Source organism: Ptychodera flava, chromosome 6, assembly GCF_041260155.1.
Source record: "Ptychodera flava strain L36383 chromosome 6, AS_Pfla_20210202, whole genome shotgun sequence".
In the NCBI taxonomy this organism is placed as follows: domain Eukaryota; kingdom Metazoa; phylum Hemichordata; class Enteropneusta; family Ptychoderidae; genus Ptychodera; species Ptychodera flava.
The window spans coordinates 12,062,773-12,080,278 of NC_091933.1; the positions used below are offsets into that span (position 1 = coordinate 12,062,773).

Below are 17,506 nucleotides of genomic sequence, written 5' to 3' on the forward strand. Positions count from 1 at the left end.
AAAAACAACAAACATAAACGACATGGGTGATTTATTCTGATTATGCTTCATAACAGTGTCATTCATTTTTTCAAAACTACTACCAGTCTATGCGCATGACATAAGACTGTACGTGGGAAACTTGCATGTATTCTTATTTTTTTCAGCAAAAGGATATTCAAGTGCGTAAGTGAAGGGCATGATAAATTCGGACACACCACGAGAGGCTGTTTTCGAAATTTATTAAGATCTTCTGAAATTCGTACAAATTAATTACTGGTGCATTGTCAACTGTATACTAAACCTTTTAGTATTTCAACTTTAATATCACGATATTAGCAACAAATTTAAAATAATAAATGCGACCTTTCAAATTTATCAGATTCTTCTCCAAAGGTCTAGGTGGTTACATTTTGAATGACCCCCGGGCCGGGGTTAATAACGACTACACACTGCATACGCTGGGGAGTCTTACAGTAAAATATTATTCTAACAAGCGCAGTACGAATACAGTTTTAAAATAGTTTTTTGGATGAGATAGCAACAAAGGTAAAAGACGCCATCGGCTGAGATCTTCTGTAACATTACAAAAGCCCTATGTGATATATCTTAACATTATTTTGAAACCAATATTTGGTCATCTGTTGGTTTAATCATCGGCGCTTTATTCTGAAAACTTGAGTTTTTATATCTGTTCACGTTTTTTAACTTCACATTATGGCAGTTTACATCCCGTAGAGGTTGCGACCATATGTTTATGAAAAGACTAGATTAAAATGTGTAATTTTTCAATTCTTCGCTACATTTGTCCCGAGGCTCGCTCACTTATATCATATATGGATAATTCTACATCAATGCAAAGATATATGATTGCTTCTACTGAAAATTATATTTTCTTGAGTAATGACGGACTCCTCCAGCGATTTGCGTAATTCCTGCATCCATGCGATGCGTGATGTGTTGGCTGTGCGTTATCTACTGCCCTTGCATCTCTCGCAGTCTCTTCAAGATGTAGCGTACCACCAGCACCGGTGGTCTTTGCTCCCAAATGCGTGACGTCTCAGGCGAAGCAGTGTAATCATCACCTTCCAGTCTGTTTAAGAGTGCAACACAAGCCACGCCAGCTGTTGAAGTTGCAAACACAGTCGATGAGCATTTATTTGTGCTGACAGTCTAAGAATTTTTTTGTTGATAAATTGTCTATTTTACCCATTATTAATTACTATTATTGATATTATTATTATTATTATTATTGTTGTTGTTGTTGTTGTCGTTGTTGTTGTCGTTGCTGTTGTTGTCGTCGTCGCCGCCGCCGCCGTCATAATCTGTTGTCCGTTAATGGCTGTGTGTGCAACAAATAATCTACTAATAGACTTTTTCACATCAATACAGTAAAGGATTATTTGTGCTCTGAACTTTACAGAAGTGGGTGTCTTTTTTGGTGCCCATTTTGTGTTTTATAATGTGGGTAGTCACTAAAATCTGCCAAGATGAGAGAACGCTAGCTGTTTAAACTTCCAGTTGTTTTCTGTAAAATATTTCGTCAATTGAACATCATAATTTGGTAAGTTTCCGTACTGAATACGATTACATTGCAATGTTTACTTTGATATGTCCCGACTGCCATAGTGTGCCGATAGCTTGCTTCCAAATTATGTCTCCCTGCTGTCTTTCTGTGTCTCTCTCCCTGTCTCTCCCTGTCTCTCTCTGTCTCTGTGTCTCTGTGTCCCGGTCTCTGTCTCTGTGTCTCTGTCTCTGTCTCTGCCATTCTGTCTGTCCGTCTGTCTGTCTGTCTGTCTGTCTGTCTGTCTGTCTGTCTGTCTGTCTGTCTGTCTGTCTCCCTCTCTCTCTCTCTCTCAATTTACTTCTCAACGTCAACGCCAATGTACTCCTGTTTATACAGCTGTCTGTCAGTTCTTACCTTTGAAGTTGGCTCTGTTGACCATGGCAGCGAGGCAGGTTGCCTCCTTATCGATATTTCTCACACCATTGTCGTACGCTTCTTTCAGATAAGCCAGCTTGTCTTCCTCCGTGTAATCGCAGAACGCACCATCCAGACGTGCCTGTCCTGTTTATAGTAATTAAGAATAATAGAAATAAAGAAGAAGAACAAGTTCAGGTTTAAAATAGGTACATATTTGTCGCATATTTATCGCCGAGCACAATAGCTATTTTCACTAACATGTTCTACTTCAACCATAGACATAAATAGTTGCTAGATAGGGCACCCCTTTTATGGAAGTTGTGGCGGGAATCGTAGGAAGTACATAATTAGCCCTAGTACAGATCCATTTTTACCCAGTTGCGCGTATTGACTCGATGATTCGAAGAGGGTTATGAATGCTTTGATTTTAAAGAGGTATAGTCGATGTGCAAAATTTTCGTCAAAATCAATTGTTTCCTACAATTGTTGCGAACACGAATCACGCATCTGGGAAAGCACAAGGTATTAGGGCAGTCTGTTGCATTGATATAAAAAGAGTAATTATCAAAAACTTCATTACCTTCATAAAAGTCATCAGTTGCCATGGTTTTGTTGATGACAACATCATAGCCGTCTTCGGGGAGACAGCAGCTTTTGAGTCCCTCCACGACTTCTCCACTCAGAGGGGTCGGCCAGGATCTCAGTTGTCCAACAACTGGCTGAAAGGTGAAGGGAAGACAGACCAGGTCCAAGATTACATCACTTGTACCGTTAGTAAGGACATTGAACATGTTCACGGTAAGAATTTCCCAAAACTAGGTTATTCTTTTGGTGTTTAACATTTTATACCTAGTATGTCCTCGGTTATGACAAGTATACCGACGCGAACTCTTAATAATTAGATATAGCTTGCATCAAAGATATATATCATCATTCAACAAGTGAATGTAATGTTTTAAACAAATCACTATAGGTAGGACATTAAGTCGAAGTCTCCTAGAGCCGAGATGTTTTGTTAATACATTACAGAACTGCCCTTACCAGCTGATAGACTGGTCGGAATTCATGATTCACCGCTTCGTCAGCGATGACAACAGTGCCCGGTTCAACGCCGACACCGCCGCTTGTACCGAGACGGATGAAAACCACGTCAGTGCAACCAGCATATCTCAGCAGTTTGATGACCTCGTTCAGCACCGTAGACAATGACGGCATTCCAATTCCGTGCTATTGCAAAAAAGAAATCAAGGGGAATGTGTGGTCTAATTGTCCGTAATGAATAAAAACTATGGTACAATTTGTATCGGCCTTTACTCAGTTCTTTTGGTCAGATGTTATCTTTTCGACGGAGCAAAGTTGTCACAAGGTATATGTAACATTAGTTTTTTAAATAATTCCTGATGCGAATGAGCTGTGAGCAATATTTTCTGGGGGTATGGAGAAGATGCTAGTGAAAGAAAGTCAAGAAAATCCCAAAATCAGAGGAGCACACACAGTGAAATGTACAGTGTCTGTCTGTCTGTCTGTCTGTCTGTCTGTTTGTTTGTCTGTCTCTCTATTTAAAATTTTTCTTGAATAATTTTGGGACATATAATCGCAAACTGACTATGTTCGTCGCTCTGCCCCTTTGCCTATTGTTCAACGAGCCGTATGACTTCGATGTTCAAGTCGCGCTTGTTACTATTGTCCAAATATGAATACGGTGTGTCGATTCTATTTAAGAACTCAGAAAAATTGTAGGAAGCAAGTATACTTTAAAATAATCTCGAAAGTCAACACAGCAAAAGGGCAGAACAATAAGTAATGAGAAGAGATAGTTAGTTGAGGGAGAGACATTTACGATATTCGGCTTACGTTTACTGATAACACTGGACCAACTTTGTACATCACATATCGGTCAGTTCTGCAAAGATTCTCCACTGCCGTGGGAAGATCAAGTTGAAGGCCACTTGCGGATAGTTCCTTCAACACGAACTTGGCAAAGTTTTCCATCCGTGTGGTGCTGCCACCGGTACAGACAAACTATTTAAAAGGAAATGTTATAAAGAAATCAACTATTTCTGTTAACTTTCAATCTGGGTACGTGTATACTCGTTCCATATCATACGTACCGTCGTACAAAATAGGTATCTGTCGTGTGAATGCAGCGCCCTCTATTTGCATTTTACGTGTCAATCTCGACACAACCGTGAAGGACCTTTCTGTGGGCAGGTATTGTCAGCAAGCTATAAGCTTATAGAAGACTCTAGCACACTGTGTAAGACACTTATCATATTCTGTCTTGATAAGTTCAACAGTCCAATTTTACTTCAACTTCATTGAATGTCAAGAGCGACGATAATTATCGACTGTGGTTCCCAAACCACAAAAGTTGGTTCATACGGCGCCACCAGAAACTGATTAGAAGTAAATCATAGAATTCTATCCTAACTTCGCAGATTTTAAGGTAGAATTCAGTCTTATTCTAAAATTTTACAATTATACTTCTCCGGTCTGTTGGATGTGTGTATTCATTTTGAAAACCTGTGGAGTATATGAAGTTTCCTCATTGACTCGCTTTTGTGCAAATCGGAAATATAAAGGTGTATCGAACGTTGTGAATTTCAAGCATTGGTAAATTTTGGGTGATTTGTTTCTCTAATCCCAAAATTTGTACAGTAAATTTATCAAAGTAAGATTCTAGCGAAAAGTCTAAAGAAAAATGTTGGAACTCCTTACAATAGCCTAACAAAGTTCAAGGAAATTATCATTTTCTCTATAGCACCATTGTTTGTAGAGATGAAAGAGAAGGGGGGGAGTGTAATCACTCATCAGAAGGGTTTAGGTTTCCATGCAATGTTTAGTCGGTCATCACTTTCCTAGGTCGGCACTGTCTGTGTGCATTCTACGCGGCGTTATCCAGGAGAGAATGAATACGTTTACCCTTGAAGTGCTGCGAAGCGAAGTATCCCGCATGGTTGCTTGAAAACCGAGATGTTCTACCAAAGTTTTGAAACAACAACACAAGAAATAGCCGAAAAGGTTGGAATGCTGACTATATCTCATTTTGACGAACAAACATGAGACCATGAGTATGACTCGCTATCGACTCAATTATCGAGAACGGAAAGTCATAAACAACACGACTATAACTGCCCTTGGCAGTGAAAGAGACTCAAGCAGTGAGAACGATGCAAAATTGACAAACGCCACGCGAAACTAAAATATGCAAACGAGCACATCGCAAAATCAAAGAATCCAATTTTTCAGCTGCGAAAAGATTTACAAAAATATTTACAAAAAACAGCGTTAAGCAACAGACAACATCTCCACCCAACTGTCAAACCAGTGAAACAACCATTTTAAGTTTAACGTGTTAGTCAAGCATTAGATACAAAAATAACGAGGGCAAATACGTCTTAGGTTTTGAGGTGTTTAAAGTTAGCGAACAACCGGGAAATACGAAGTGAGTGAAACAAGTTTGTGGACGCTAATCGCTGATTAACCATTTGATGGGCGCTTTTGTCCATATTTCATTGAAATAATGAATATACCCACCTTCAAATCCCCAAATGTTCCCGTCAGATCATCGTCGGTGTTCCAACCCAAATGATAGAGGACGTCTTTCGCACTTGTCAAGAAAATATGAAAATAGTCAATCAGAGATGAGCCAAAAACATTTAAGGAAGAACGCATCTCGGGGAGAGATAGTTTGACTCAAACTTTTAATTCTCTTCTGATATACCACTTGTGGGTGTTCATTTTAAAAGCTCTTGGTGTAGGAAAACTTTTCCTTGGCTTAGTTTTTCGAAATTCGAAAAAAATTATTTTTCTCCTTAAAGTTGACACAGGGGTGGCGGCCATTTTTAATTTCAAATATCAGTAAATCTTGGGTTATTTGTTTCTCTAGAGCCAAAATTTGCACGGTGACCCCGATTTTTATCATTGATTTTGAAAGAGAATGGTTGAAAGATTCCTCAAGGAAAGTTCGAGCAAAGTTTAAGTCTTTCACTGTCGAGGAACATACTACCTTAATAAAAATATTTGTTGGAAGAAAGAAGTCTGCCCTAAGATAGTTAGCATGCCTATACTAGTGCGATTTCGGGCTTGCGTTCGTTTTGCTTTGCTGTATTTTTTCAGGCCAAAGATGTATGACACAGCTAGCTACTCTGCGCAGAGTCACAAGAGATAAAACACGCGACATGAACGTGTATCGCCAACTTTGACAAACAAGTAAGTGAACCTGGACCGTTTAGGTTGGTCTATCAAGTGAAAGAAAATCATAAAAGTGACACGCTATATACGTTACGGGTTCATCTATGAATGTTCAACGGCCCAAGGCCTTAATTATCTTCTATCAACATGAACGCAATGAAAGCAAACTTTCATGCTTGATTCTACGAGGGTCATTGTCAGTCAGGTGTTCCATGTGTGTAAGGTGACTATAGTGCCACAATTCTTAGCATCTCTCTCTCTCTCTCTCTCTCTCTCTCTCTCTCTCTCTCTCTCTCTCTCTCTCTCTCTCTCTCTCTCTCTCTCTCTCTTCTTGTATTTCGAATATTGGTAAATATCAGTCTGAGATTTAATTTATTTCCATGGTAAAAAAATTGTGGCTCCTTGTTTTGTTCTTGACTACATGTGAGAGAAAATAGTGTAAATTTTCTTTCAGCTGTTTGTGAGCAAAACTATACAAAAACACTAGCGTCCAACATCGAAGCTTTTTCGCGTGCATTGGGATGTGAAACAAGACATATTCGTTGTTTCTCCAGCCCACCTGTTTTACATCTCCGGCCACCGTATCAAAAGGCTAGATCAAGTTACATAAAGGATAGTTTACATAAAGTGTTCTGCTACCTGTGACAGTGCTCTAGCCTAAAAGGGCATCTACTATTGTCATCAGATAAGATCAGCTCAATCAGAGAATGGTATAATATGACCTGAGAATAGTTTGTTTGAATGTTTTCGTAGATATGTAAGGAAGGGAGATCCGACCACATCACGTCTCTGTGTGAGTATTTTGCCTTCACTTCGATTTTTGGCGAGCTCTGACGTGCTTTGAAGCGATGGAAGCATTTACAGTGACAACAATTGAACACAGACTTTCAGACAGAAAGACAGACACAGACAGATAAACAGATATACTGATACACAGACAGACACAGACACAGACTCTCAAACAGATAAACAGAATCAGGCAGACACATACGCGCGCGGATGCGCGCGCGTACCCACACAAAATGGTCGACAACGTAAAAGCATTCTTGCTCAAAAGGATAACGACTGTGGAGAACTGTGGTTTGGGGCAAAACTTGATGAGACAGAACAAAAAACAAAGGTATTCTATATCGGGGCTTGAGCATTGTATTTAGGTCACCGCGCATAAGTCTCGTATGTCATGGTCTGGGGAGCTGTACACTCTTTTCAATGATGCATGAGGAATAAGAAATAAAGTGAACTTTCAAAATTGAGAGGGGATGATCGACATTTGAAAAAATGGAGCCAAGATCATACGATCTTGATTTAAGTAGTCCGTGTTTCGAAGTACGAGCATAAGATCGGTGAATGCAAGGCGACACTGCGACGACGTCTTGCGTTCTCGTTCAAATATGAGGCCCACGTAAACAAGGCGGGTTGCATGTTCAGACTAATTTTTTATTTCGAAAGTGTAACAACTAGTGTCGTCTAAACTATCTCAGTGTACAAATCTGCAAATTATGCAATAACCTATGGGGTATGGCATAGTCAGAGATTCTCTGAAACAGCAATCATCACAGCGCCTCCTTCGCCAGCGGTTTGGGAGTCTCACGCTTGGTCTACTGTCTATGGTCTACACGAGAGTAACACTTTATAGTGCTTCTCTTAAGACAGTTAGGATTTTCATTTTGTCTTTGTGTAGTTTAAAAGACAGCTCTACTACAATGTGTAGTTTGGTAGATGAAGTTTGTCCGTTGCTATCAAGAAGGGAAAAATAAGGAAAATTTAATACTATGATAGAGAATGTAAATTTCGTCCTGCAGCTCCTCTGTAATAGATAATAATTCACTTTTCAGTGTGCGTGCTAAACTTGAGTTTTGTTTATGTTGTTATTTACCTCATTATAATTCTTTTTTGTTCTTCTGTTTCGTTTTTTTTCTTCTATGTTTTTAATGTCTTTGTGTAAACAACAAGTTCGCCTTGGAAATCTTGTTTGTTCTCTAGCGCAGCTGCAAAATTAGCTCGAGTATACTGCCACGATTAGAATCAGTCTAAACGCGATATTGCCGTCCGAAATGGATTTTATCATTGTAAAACCGCAAAAAGTGGTTCCGGATTACGGTTTAAACTCCAGCAAACCATTATGAGAAATTTATATCAACCGTCAAGAGACCATTTTGAGTAGGAATAAAACACGAGTGGCACTTCAGAGACCAGAACAAATGATGTCGGACAAAGTTTGAACCAAGAGAATAGTCACATCACACAAGCAATGGACGTTAAGTTTGTTTGTTTGATGTGTATTGGGGCCTATAGTTTTATCTATTGCTAAAAAATCGCAACCAGTGCTTCAAAAACATCTTTTTTACAGCAATTAGTGAAGTGTTCGATTGAATAAGTACAACGTGCCAAGACTAAAACACAAGCTGTCGTGGCTCATCATATAAAAACCTACTCGCATGAGAGAAAAAATGAAGTTAAGTTGCATTTGATTCGATGAATTCTATCAGCGGGAAAGTAACGATGAAGAGACCATTTCACATTATTTTTCTAAAACGATTCAGCCACACCCAAAGTGTCAAACATGTATGACCGTACCAACGCATCAGATGGTGTTCTTTACTGTCTTTACAATCCACAGGTGTGGCGGCTTTAAAGCTAGCGATGCGACAAATGTAAAAGACACACGCTGCCGGCTAAATCTATCGTATATCCGAATCCGAAGAACGAATTTAACAAATAAAACTGAACGAAAACTTCACATCGGCCAATAATCAGTCTTTCAAGAGGAGCCAAACAAGGTGACTCTAAAAGCACTGAGGGAATATCGCTGATGCACTAATAACCTGTTCAAGCGCCTGTGCGCAATTCTCCCTCGCAGCTAATGGGCACTTATTAACTAAAAAAACTGTCTGCAGTATCTTTGTCCAAGTCGCACCAATGCAGACTCTAACGTGAAAAAGTAAAAAAAAAGCAATGAATGTAGCGAATGTAAAAATAAAGCTTTTGATTTGCAAGTAGTCACAATATGACGAAGCACCAGAAAAAATAAAAATGTATAATTTCGAGGTAGTTCAGTCTAAGCATGATTCTGGTTCCGGCCGCTTTCTCAACAGTATCCCACGAGGTCACGTTGACCTTCAATTACAGCTTCGTGGTTTCATATGGTCAGCAGAACGCAACGTTACCTTTTAGACTGGGTCATTTTCACTCCACTGAAGCACGTTAGAACAAATCGAGGTGAGTTACTGGTAGGATCAACGACGATGTCTTGTCCAGGTTGCCAGCAAGCGCAACAAGGTGTGGACTTGGTTATTGCTACGTTCACGTTTGTCCCTTGACTCAGACAATGGACCAGCCTAAGGTGACTTTAAGTCATCTCGACCTTTCTCGTCGGCAAACCACGACAATCTCGTGACAACAGACTGTGTATGTATATTCATAACGTTATTTGCAATTTACCAACTTCCAGCCTATCAGGGACCGCCTATTATTATGAGTGGTGTTATATCTATATATATTGCAAGTTTCTAATGACCATCCTTTCGGAACAGGTATACATCGACCGAAGACAAGGTCACATCGACAGAGGATCAGCTGAGTGTTTACAAAGCACATTTCTTAGACAAAGAACCTCATTACACGCTGTGAAAGTGTATTAAAGAATGATCAAAGTCTATACTTGGTTAGACTGGCTCCACAATCGCTCTTCAAGTTGCCTTTTCTCGGCAGTAGTTACTGGCTGGCCCGTGGTCTCATCGCTTCACCCATCAATCCGTACGCATCAGCTTACCACTAGAGGGACAGTCTGCTGAAGTTTATTCCTACAATTTACGCTGTTTTGATAGTTATATACCCATGGAGTTGGAGCAAGTCAAATCCTTGGAATAAACATGACTGGTCTGATGCTCATATTTCGTCGGTCTTTGCCTCGCCTCTCGCTTCTACTGTTCAAGTCATGGTTTCGGTCTACAGTACTTAGCTCCTGGACACGATTCAGCAACATGTCAAAGTCAATGCAATAGGGCCAGCTAAAAATGCAACGCAAATGAATAAAATATAACCGTTTTTCATGATCGGTTCCAAAAGTTGTAGGTTTACACTGTCTGTTATTGTTTGTGAAAGTAACGAGCAACCGAACAAAACGAAAAGTCAGTACAAGCTTTTCATTATTGCTAAATGATTGTACTTTTGTTTTATTGAAGCTGATACAATCTAACAATCACTTTCAATAATGTACTACTGCAAATGAGTATCGTTATAGAAAAGACATTATAATAGTGAAAAAAGACCGAGACACAAATATTTTTCTAAAAGCGTACTTAGACTACAATAAATTTTGTGTTTAATTAAGCCCTCTTTGTTCTTCGTCAACATCTTTGTATTTACATTACATATATTTGGAAGTAAACTATATACATTTGTTACTCAGATCATATACAAAACTGCATTGATATACAAAATTACATTGATCACATTCACCAAAGTCACATTACGAGTCCTGTGTCTTAAACATTACTCTTAGTGTTAGCAGCTAGGGACAATCCAAAGGTTGCCAAGGTGCAGTGATCATGACCAAATTTCAGCAGAGACTGATTAACCTGCCTCTCTGCATGCATTCTACACTTTGCACGTCAACCATTGCGCTGAAGGTATGGACGACTTTACTGGTTGTCCTGCCGCTCCTTAAGTTTCTTCACGATATAGCGCGCCACTAGCTGTTGGGGGCGCTCTTCCCAGGCTTCCAGGGTCTCCTTTGGAGTGGTGACCTGATCGCCGTGTAGTCTGTTCAGAAGTGCCACACAAACGATGGCAGCTGTTGAGATAAGAAACAAAATCGAAGATTTGTGAAAGCTTCACTCCCTCTACTCTGTCGGAATGCTATGTGATGCTGAAACTACGCAGTCTGAAGCATATGTGCGTCAAATTAAACGTCATATTCCGCCCTCAATTATGCTAGCCTAGTATCATATTTGTCTCCGGGTTCGAATCACAGTAACACAACGTAAACGATCGTTTGCCTAACCTTCGAAATTCGCCCTGCTGACCATGGAAGCAAGACAGTTTCCTTCCATTTCTATGTTTCTCACTCCACTCTCATGAGCACTTTGAAGATAATCCATCTTATCTTGCTCAGTGTAATAATCGCACAGAGCACCGTCCAGGCGACCCTGGCCTGTTATAAACACAATAATAAAACAGTTAAAAATTCATATCGTTGATTCGAATTCTTAAGAGAAAAAAAATTCATATCGTTGATTCGAATTCTCAAGATTTCAGCTTCGTTGTCCCGATCGCTCCCACTCTAAAACGTTTCATGGTTTGCGACACCGGCATAGCAATTCCTGCAGTGTACGGAGGCGTATCAAGTGAATTTTTGCAGAGATCGTAAAAATCGAAAACTTGTGATGAAGACAATAAAATGAATTTATATTTAGTACCAAAAATTGCACAAACATGAATATGATCATATTGCTGATCGGATTGCTACTCTCTCTGCTTGCTACTTATAGTTGGATGAACTCCTTAATTCAACAGCATTTAAGTTTATATTAAGATAACTGTTATGAACTAATGAAAAATGTAAAAATATTTTACTGAGATTTGGAAAAGAGATGTTTTATTATTTAAAAGGATTATATTTAATCATTGGAAAAGGTATAACCATTTAAAAGAAAACTTTCATTGCCTTCGTAAAAGTCATCGGTTCCCATGGTGTTACCAAGGACAGCATCGTAGCCGTCTTTGGAGTCATGTTGTTCCTTGATTTCATTTGCCACGGCAGTACTCAGCGTGGCATCCCAGGATTTCAGCTGACCAAGAACCGGCTGCATGGAAATGATAGGAAAAAAGTTAACGATTTACATCACCAGTTCACAATGGCAATATATAGTCAATGATAAACAGAACTGCCCTGGCTGCCTGTTGATATGTAACCAGACTCAAACTTTCCATGGATCTTGAAGTGATTTGTTAATGGTTGAGCACACTTTTACCAAAACAGCATAGATTAATTTACATGAAACTACAGTGGCTACTTTGGTGGTATGGTCACGTGGTGGTACTAAAATTTCGTCATGATCAGCTGCATATGCCTTTTTTATTCAAAGTCTGTCTATAATAACTGAACGCTTCTCATTGTTCCAAATGCATTAGGTCTTACACACTATAGATGTTTCAACAGTTACAGGATTAAAAACAAGGAAGCGTAAGGATATTAACGGTTTCGGGGGAATTTAATCAAGAAACAAATTAAAACTGCAGAGTGTTGTAATTGGATTCAACACTTCATATGAATGTCCTTACCAATTGATAGACTGGTTTGAATTCATAATTCACAGCTTTCTCAGTGATGACAACGGTACCCGGTTCAACGCCGACACCGCCGCTTGTACCAAGACGGATGAAGACCACGTCTGTACAACCAGCATACCTTAACAGTTTGATGACCTCATTTAACATAATTGACGTTGAGGGCATTCCCATTCCATGCTGTGGATAAATGTGTGCATATCACCAGGTTCATTAATTAATTTCAGAATGCAAGGTTTGACAGTTTTACTGTCTGCTAATATCACTCTTTCCGTAAATTGACGTGTTGTTTAGGAAACAGTGGGCACTGCCAATTGACACTATAGACACTTAATACCTGCGTGTACGATAAATTCACTTGAATTCTCTTGCATTCTCTGGCATTATCGGTTCAAGTTAGGACGTGTTTGTCCGTGGTATAAACTACCTTCTTCATAGAGACTTGTCAACAGGGAATACTTAGATTTACGAGGCGGTTTTTAATGTCACTTGGATCTGTGTATTTAAAGAGTCAAAATAATGACTTAATCAAAAGTAAAAAAGCCGTGGCAAAAATGGAGAAAGCACGGGAAATTTGTAATTTACAAACTAACTAAATGCAATCAAGACGCATGTGATAGACTTCGATTCTTCAATTTGAGAAGAGATCATGATTCTACAACGCCTCGTAAACTGTATCTTTTTTGCATTTTTGATTTCGATAAGATGGTGGGTTTATAACCAAGTGAAACATAGCATCTAAAATGGTTACCGAAATATGACCAGAGAGCGTCTTTCAAACATTAGTTACCAACGTAGATTTTAACAGCTAACTATTTTTCGAGTCGCGAATCAAACATGCATATGGCCTCCCCAAATATGTATGGGTGTAAAGGCCTGAATTTATTCATGGGAGTAACCCTTCGTACCCCAATGATTTAATCGACTAAATCCATCACCGTGGATTGAAATAGAACATTTTCAAAGACAATTATGATCCCGAAAGGGAATTCAAAACATCTCTCCGAAGATTGGATATCATGTTTTTTTGAAAGAAAAATGCAAAAATGTACAGTAAAACGGGATTTAAATATAGAGAGAATATTAGCTAAAGATTAAACATACATTTATTGATAAAACCGGACCAACTTTGTACATCACATATCGATCAGATCTACAAAGATTCTTCACTGATGTCGGAAGATCAAGTTGAAGGCCACTGGCGGATAATACTCCCAGAATGTACTTGGCAAACTTTTCCATCCGTGTGGTACTGCCACCTGTGCAAACAAACTGTTTTGGATATAAAAAAAACCCAGAAAATCAGGTCTTGAAATTCCAGTTGCTGTAACTTTTGATAATCTTTTTCACGGTTTTTTGTTTTACTGCCTGCAACATTTTCCTATTCTACTCCATATGGCATGCACTCAGCTTCTCAACTCATCCTGTACATGCGTAGACTTCATCGTTCCAGTTTTGGTTGACTAGTAAATTCTGGTCCGGACTTAAATTAAAATGTAAGGGCATGCTACAGGTACAGACTCTGTGTTTGCAAGCTAAATACTAGGTGTTTCAACATGCTTTAGATATTTGGACAAAGAAAATCAATATTTAAACAAAGACAGTAGAAAAATCATCAAAAAATTACCATTTTGCCGTCTTTATTTGACAATGACATGTAAATTCTGTTCAAATATAAACGATAACAGGGCACTCTACACTTATACAGACTCTGTATTGGCAAGCTAAATAATACATGTAGGTGTTTCAACATGCTTTCGATATTTGAACAAATTAAACAAATCAATATTACAACAAAGACAGCAGAAAATCATCAATATATAATATATATATATATATATATATATATATATATATATATATATATATATATATATATATACTGAGAATCTAGGAACTTGTAGTTGTCACTCTACAGGCTGTTTCATGCGCTAAGCAATCATCAGGAGTGAGGATATGGCGGGAATGGGACTGTTTATATTGTGTTGCAGGTGAGTATGCATATTCAAATAAGCGGATGCGGCCAATGGTAGGTCAGTTATTAATGAGGAGGAATTTGCTGCGGTGTCTGCATTTTGAGAGGAATTCTGATCGTTTGTTGAGGGTTGATTTGCTGTCTGAATAAATTATATGGAGTTTTTCTGTTATGCAAAGGTTGCAGCGTTTGGTTTTATTTGAATAGGGGGGAGCTCTGTCGATGATTGACCATTTGATATCGTAGTTTCCGTTGTTGTCTTTGAGTTTCCATATGAATTTTGATAGTTCTGTGCTATTTCTGTGCTTGGGTGTTTTGAATGTATACTTGTGATACGTGTATCTTTGTTTGAAGGTTGAGTCCGTGAGTCCAATGTAGTGTTTCTGATCGTTGTTTGTGGTGACAGTGGCTTTGTATATTACTGAAGAGGTGAGGCAGTTTCGAGTAATAGGTACCAAACATACTTGATGTGTTCGAATTCTCATATTTATTGTATATATATGTATATATATATACATACATATATGTATATATATATATATATATATATATATATATATATATATATATATATATATATATATATATATATATATATATATATATATATATATATATATATATATATGTATGTATGTATGTATGTATGTATGCATGTATGTATATATTCATGTACACACGCCCACATACATCTAAGTCTTACAATAAACAACGTTGCATTTGCCGAATACCAGTATGTTATGTAGAAATACTTCGTGCAAATACAATAAGGTATTTATTATGGGATATAATTAAAGTAGAAGAACTTTATCGATCCGAAATGAAGGCACACCTACTTTTCTGACAGTGTCCTTGCAAGGGTATCGACCGTTCCATTTTTTTGGAGCCTTAGGCTAGTAGATGGCTGTAGCATGCAGATAATACGTTCACGATACAGCATGTCATAGACCAAGGTTCAGTTTATTGTGATATCTTTGAGGTGAACGTGACCGTATACTTGTTGTTCAGATCCGATGCAATCATAGTGTTCGGTTGACTGGAAGGCCCGGTGCGTCTCTGTGACTTGATGTGGCCTGTCCAAGTCAGTTTAATTTTCTCAGGCAGTGATACATATTTTTATATTCAAGCAACATCAGTTCGCAGGTGTATTTGGTTCATATCTGGTGTGATTTTTGTAGTTTCATTTTATTTTTCATGCGATGTCTGACTTGCAGTTGCTTTTACTGTCTTTTTTTTTCATTATCGGCTCAACAACATTAGTATATTGGCGAGTAAAAACAGCTTTCGGTTCCTACAATCAACGTTTACATGTCTAACAAGGTGACAATGCGATTACAGTCATTGCCAAGTTCATGGAAGACGACTCGGAGCATATGACGGAGAGGGTGTTCTTGAATCTTCACAGTTGAGAATTTTAAACTCAACACAGTACTCTACCCATCTTGAACTTCACATTTTAATTTTTATAGATTGGAGAGTTTATTCTAAGCGCTTTGGTGGTTCAGTTACTTGACGTATGGAATTTTTTGACAGTCGGAGGGGCGTCTGCTCTAAAACCGAAAGGAAAAAGGGAGAATGGCGTTCACTTGGCATGTCGCCAGTCACGGTTGAATTCTGCTGAAAAGTTCTGTCCACCGGGTTCAGTCTGGGGACCCGTTGTCCATTTATAATGGGTCAATCCTTTGACGGTGTCCCGGTATTCGCCTGTGCACGCATGTGTAGTGAGTGATTTCAGAATACAATTATTAAAGTTAAACGGGTTTTCACAGCTGTGTCCTGCTGTCGTCGAAACGCGTATTCTAAGGTTTTGCAGAGTGTAACGAAGAGACTCTCATTAACGTGCATTTTCCTAACATTGGACCAAGTTTCTAAGTCTCTCACATCAGTTTTGATTTAGATTAAACTGTTTCACTTACCTTCAAATCCCCAAATGTTCCCTTTAGATCATCGTCAGTCGACCAACCCAAATGATATAGGAAGTCTTTCTCCAGGCTTGGCAGATTAAAAGGAAGAATTAAGTAGCTTACAGATGCAAAAACAATAGCAACAACAACAACAACAACAACAACAACAACAACAACAACAACAACAATGTAGGCAAAAGAATGGACGTCTACTTTGTAAAAATGTGATTCTCTTCCAACATCCTCGCATAGCCAACGTTTGGCCTGTCCCGTTAAGTATTAGCTGACACAATTCAGACATTTAAATTGCCATGAGTTCTCATATTTTCACCTCGACGAAAATTCCCGGTTCAAAGGGGCCGTGTCAATGACTGAACTACTCAATTGAAATATACCTTAAAGGCGACTCCCTTGGAGAAAAGTAATCAACTTGAAGTTTTCAATTTGTTAGCCACCGTTACACCATTGCCGAACTTTCATAAACAAATTTTTTATGTGCACTAACTAATTGTTTCGAAAGAAAAGCGTTACTGATTGAAAATATATCACTAAATTTGGTTTTAAAATTTACCAGACGTACATATTGCCAAAACCTTTTCTCGAATAGCCACTGTATATAGAAGAGGGCACTGTTCCATTAATTCAGAGCATACATAGTTCATAAAATATAACACAGATCCGATTTGTACATGAACAAGTGCATGGCATCTAGCCCTTATGTTCTAACAATCGAATGTCTGTTGAGCCCAGTGTCCAGGTTGCGCTTACAGCGGCATTGTGTTAATATGTAAAAATTACCTTTTAGCCATTTTTGTTTCCTTTCCTGTCAGCTGTACCTCAGAAAGGCGTGCTAGCAAGTGTCAGTACTTGACCTGAGACTTCTTCGTCAAATGTCGGGGTCAATATCTAGATACCTTCGAGGGCAATAATTCGCATTAATTCGATTCTATAATTGGTCTGGCGTTTGCCCGTCGACTCTTCGTGAACCAAGTGACTGAGCAGAATTTCTGATTAGACTTTCAGGCCGCCGGCGACCCTCTGTTACACCCTGCGAGCTAGGCAATCGCCAATCAGCGATCGCTGTAGTGCCGTCACAGATCTACGTGGACAGTTGCCAACAAAAATTTTTTCCATGTCATGGAAGCGTTACACGAAATTAAAAGATTGTAAACCTAGAGATATAATATTTATAACATATCCAGGCAACTTCCTACCGGTCCCAAATCACCTTGCTTTGTT

At 38.7% G+C, this 17,506-nt stretch overlaps 2 protein-coding genes across 2 annotated transcripts; both read right to left on the minus strand.

Annotated features, from left to right (window-relative positions):
• Positions 1 to 238: 238 nt before the first annotated feature.
• Positions 239 to 4,858, minus strand: LOC139135998 (uridine phosphorylase 1-like). Its single transcript, XM_070703818.1, has 6 exons — positions 4,826 to 4,858; positions 3,758 to 3,925; positions 2,945 to 3,130; positions 2,484 to 2,622; positions 1,901 to 2,047; positions 239 to 1,103 (listed from the first exon to the last, which is right to left on the minus strand). Exons 1-6 carry the CDS (start codon positions 4,856 to 4,858, stop codon positions 955 to 957), a joined length of 822 nt encoding a protein of 273 aa, XP_070559919.1. The 3' UTR covers positions 239 to 954.
• A 5,381-nt stretch (positions 4,859 to 10,239) lies between these two features.
• On the minus strand, positions 10,240 to 17,506 carry LOC139134846 (uridine phosphorylase 1-like). The gene is made up of 7 exons (XM_070701908.1): positions 17,066 to 17,506; positions 16,280 to 16,355; positions 13,493 to 13,660; positions 12,383 to 12,568; positions 11,766 to 11,904; positions 11,103 to 11,252; positions 10,240 to 10,892 (listed from the first exon to the last, which is right to left on the minus strand). Exons 1-7 carry the CDS (start codon positions 17,074 to 17,076, stop codon positions 10,741 to 10,743), a joined length of 882 nt encoding a protein of 293 aa, XP_070558009.1. The 5' UTR covers positions 17,077 to 17,506; the 3' UTR covers positions 10,240 to 10,740.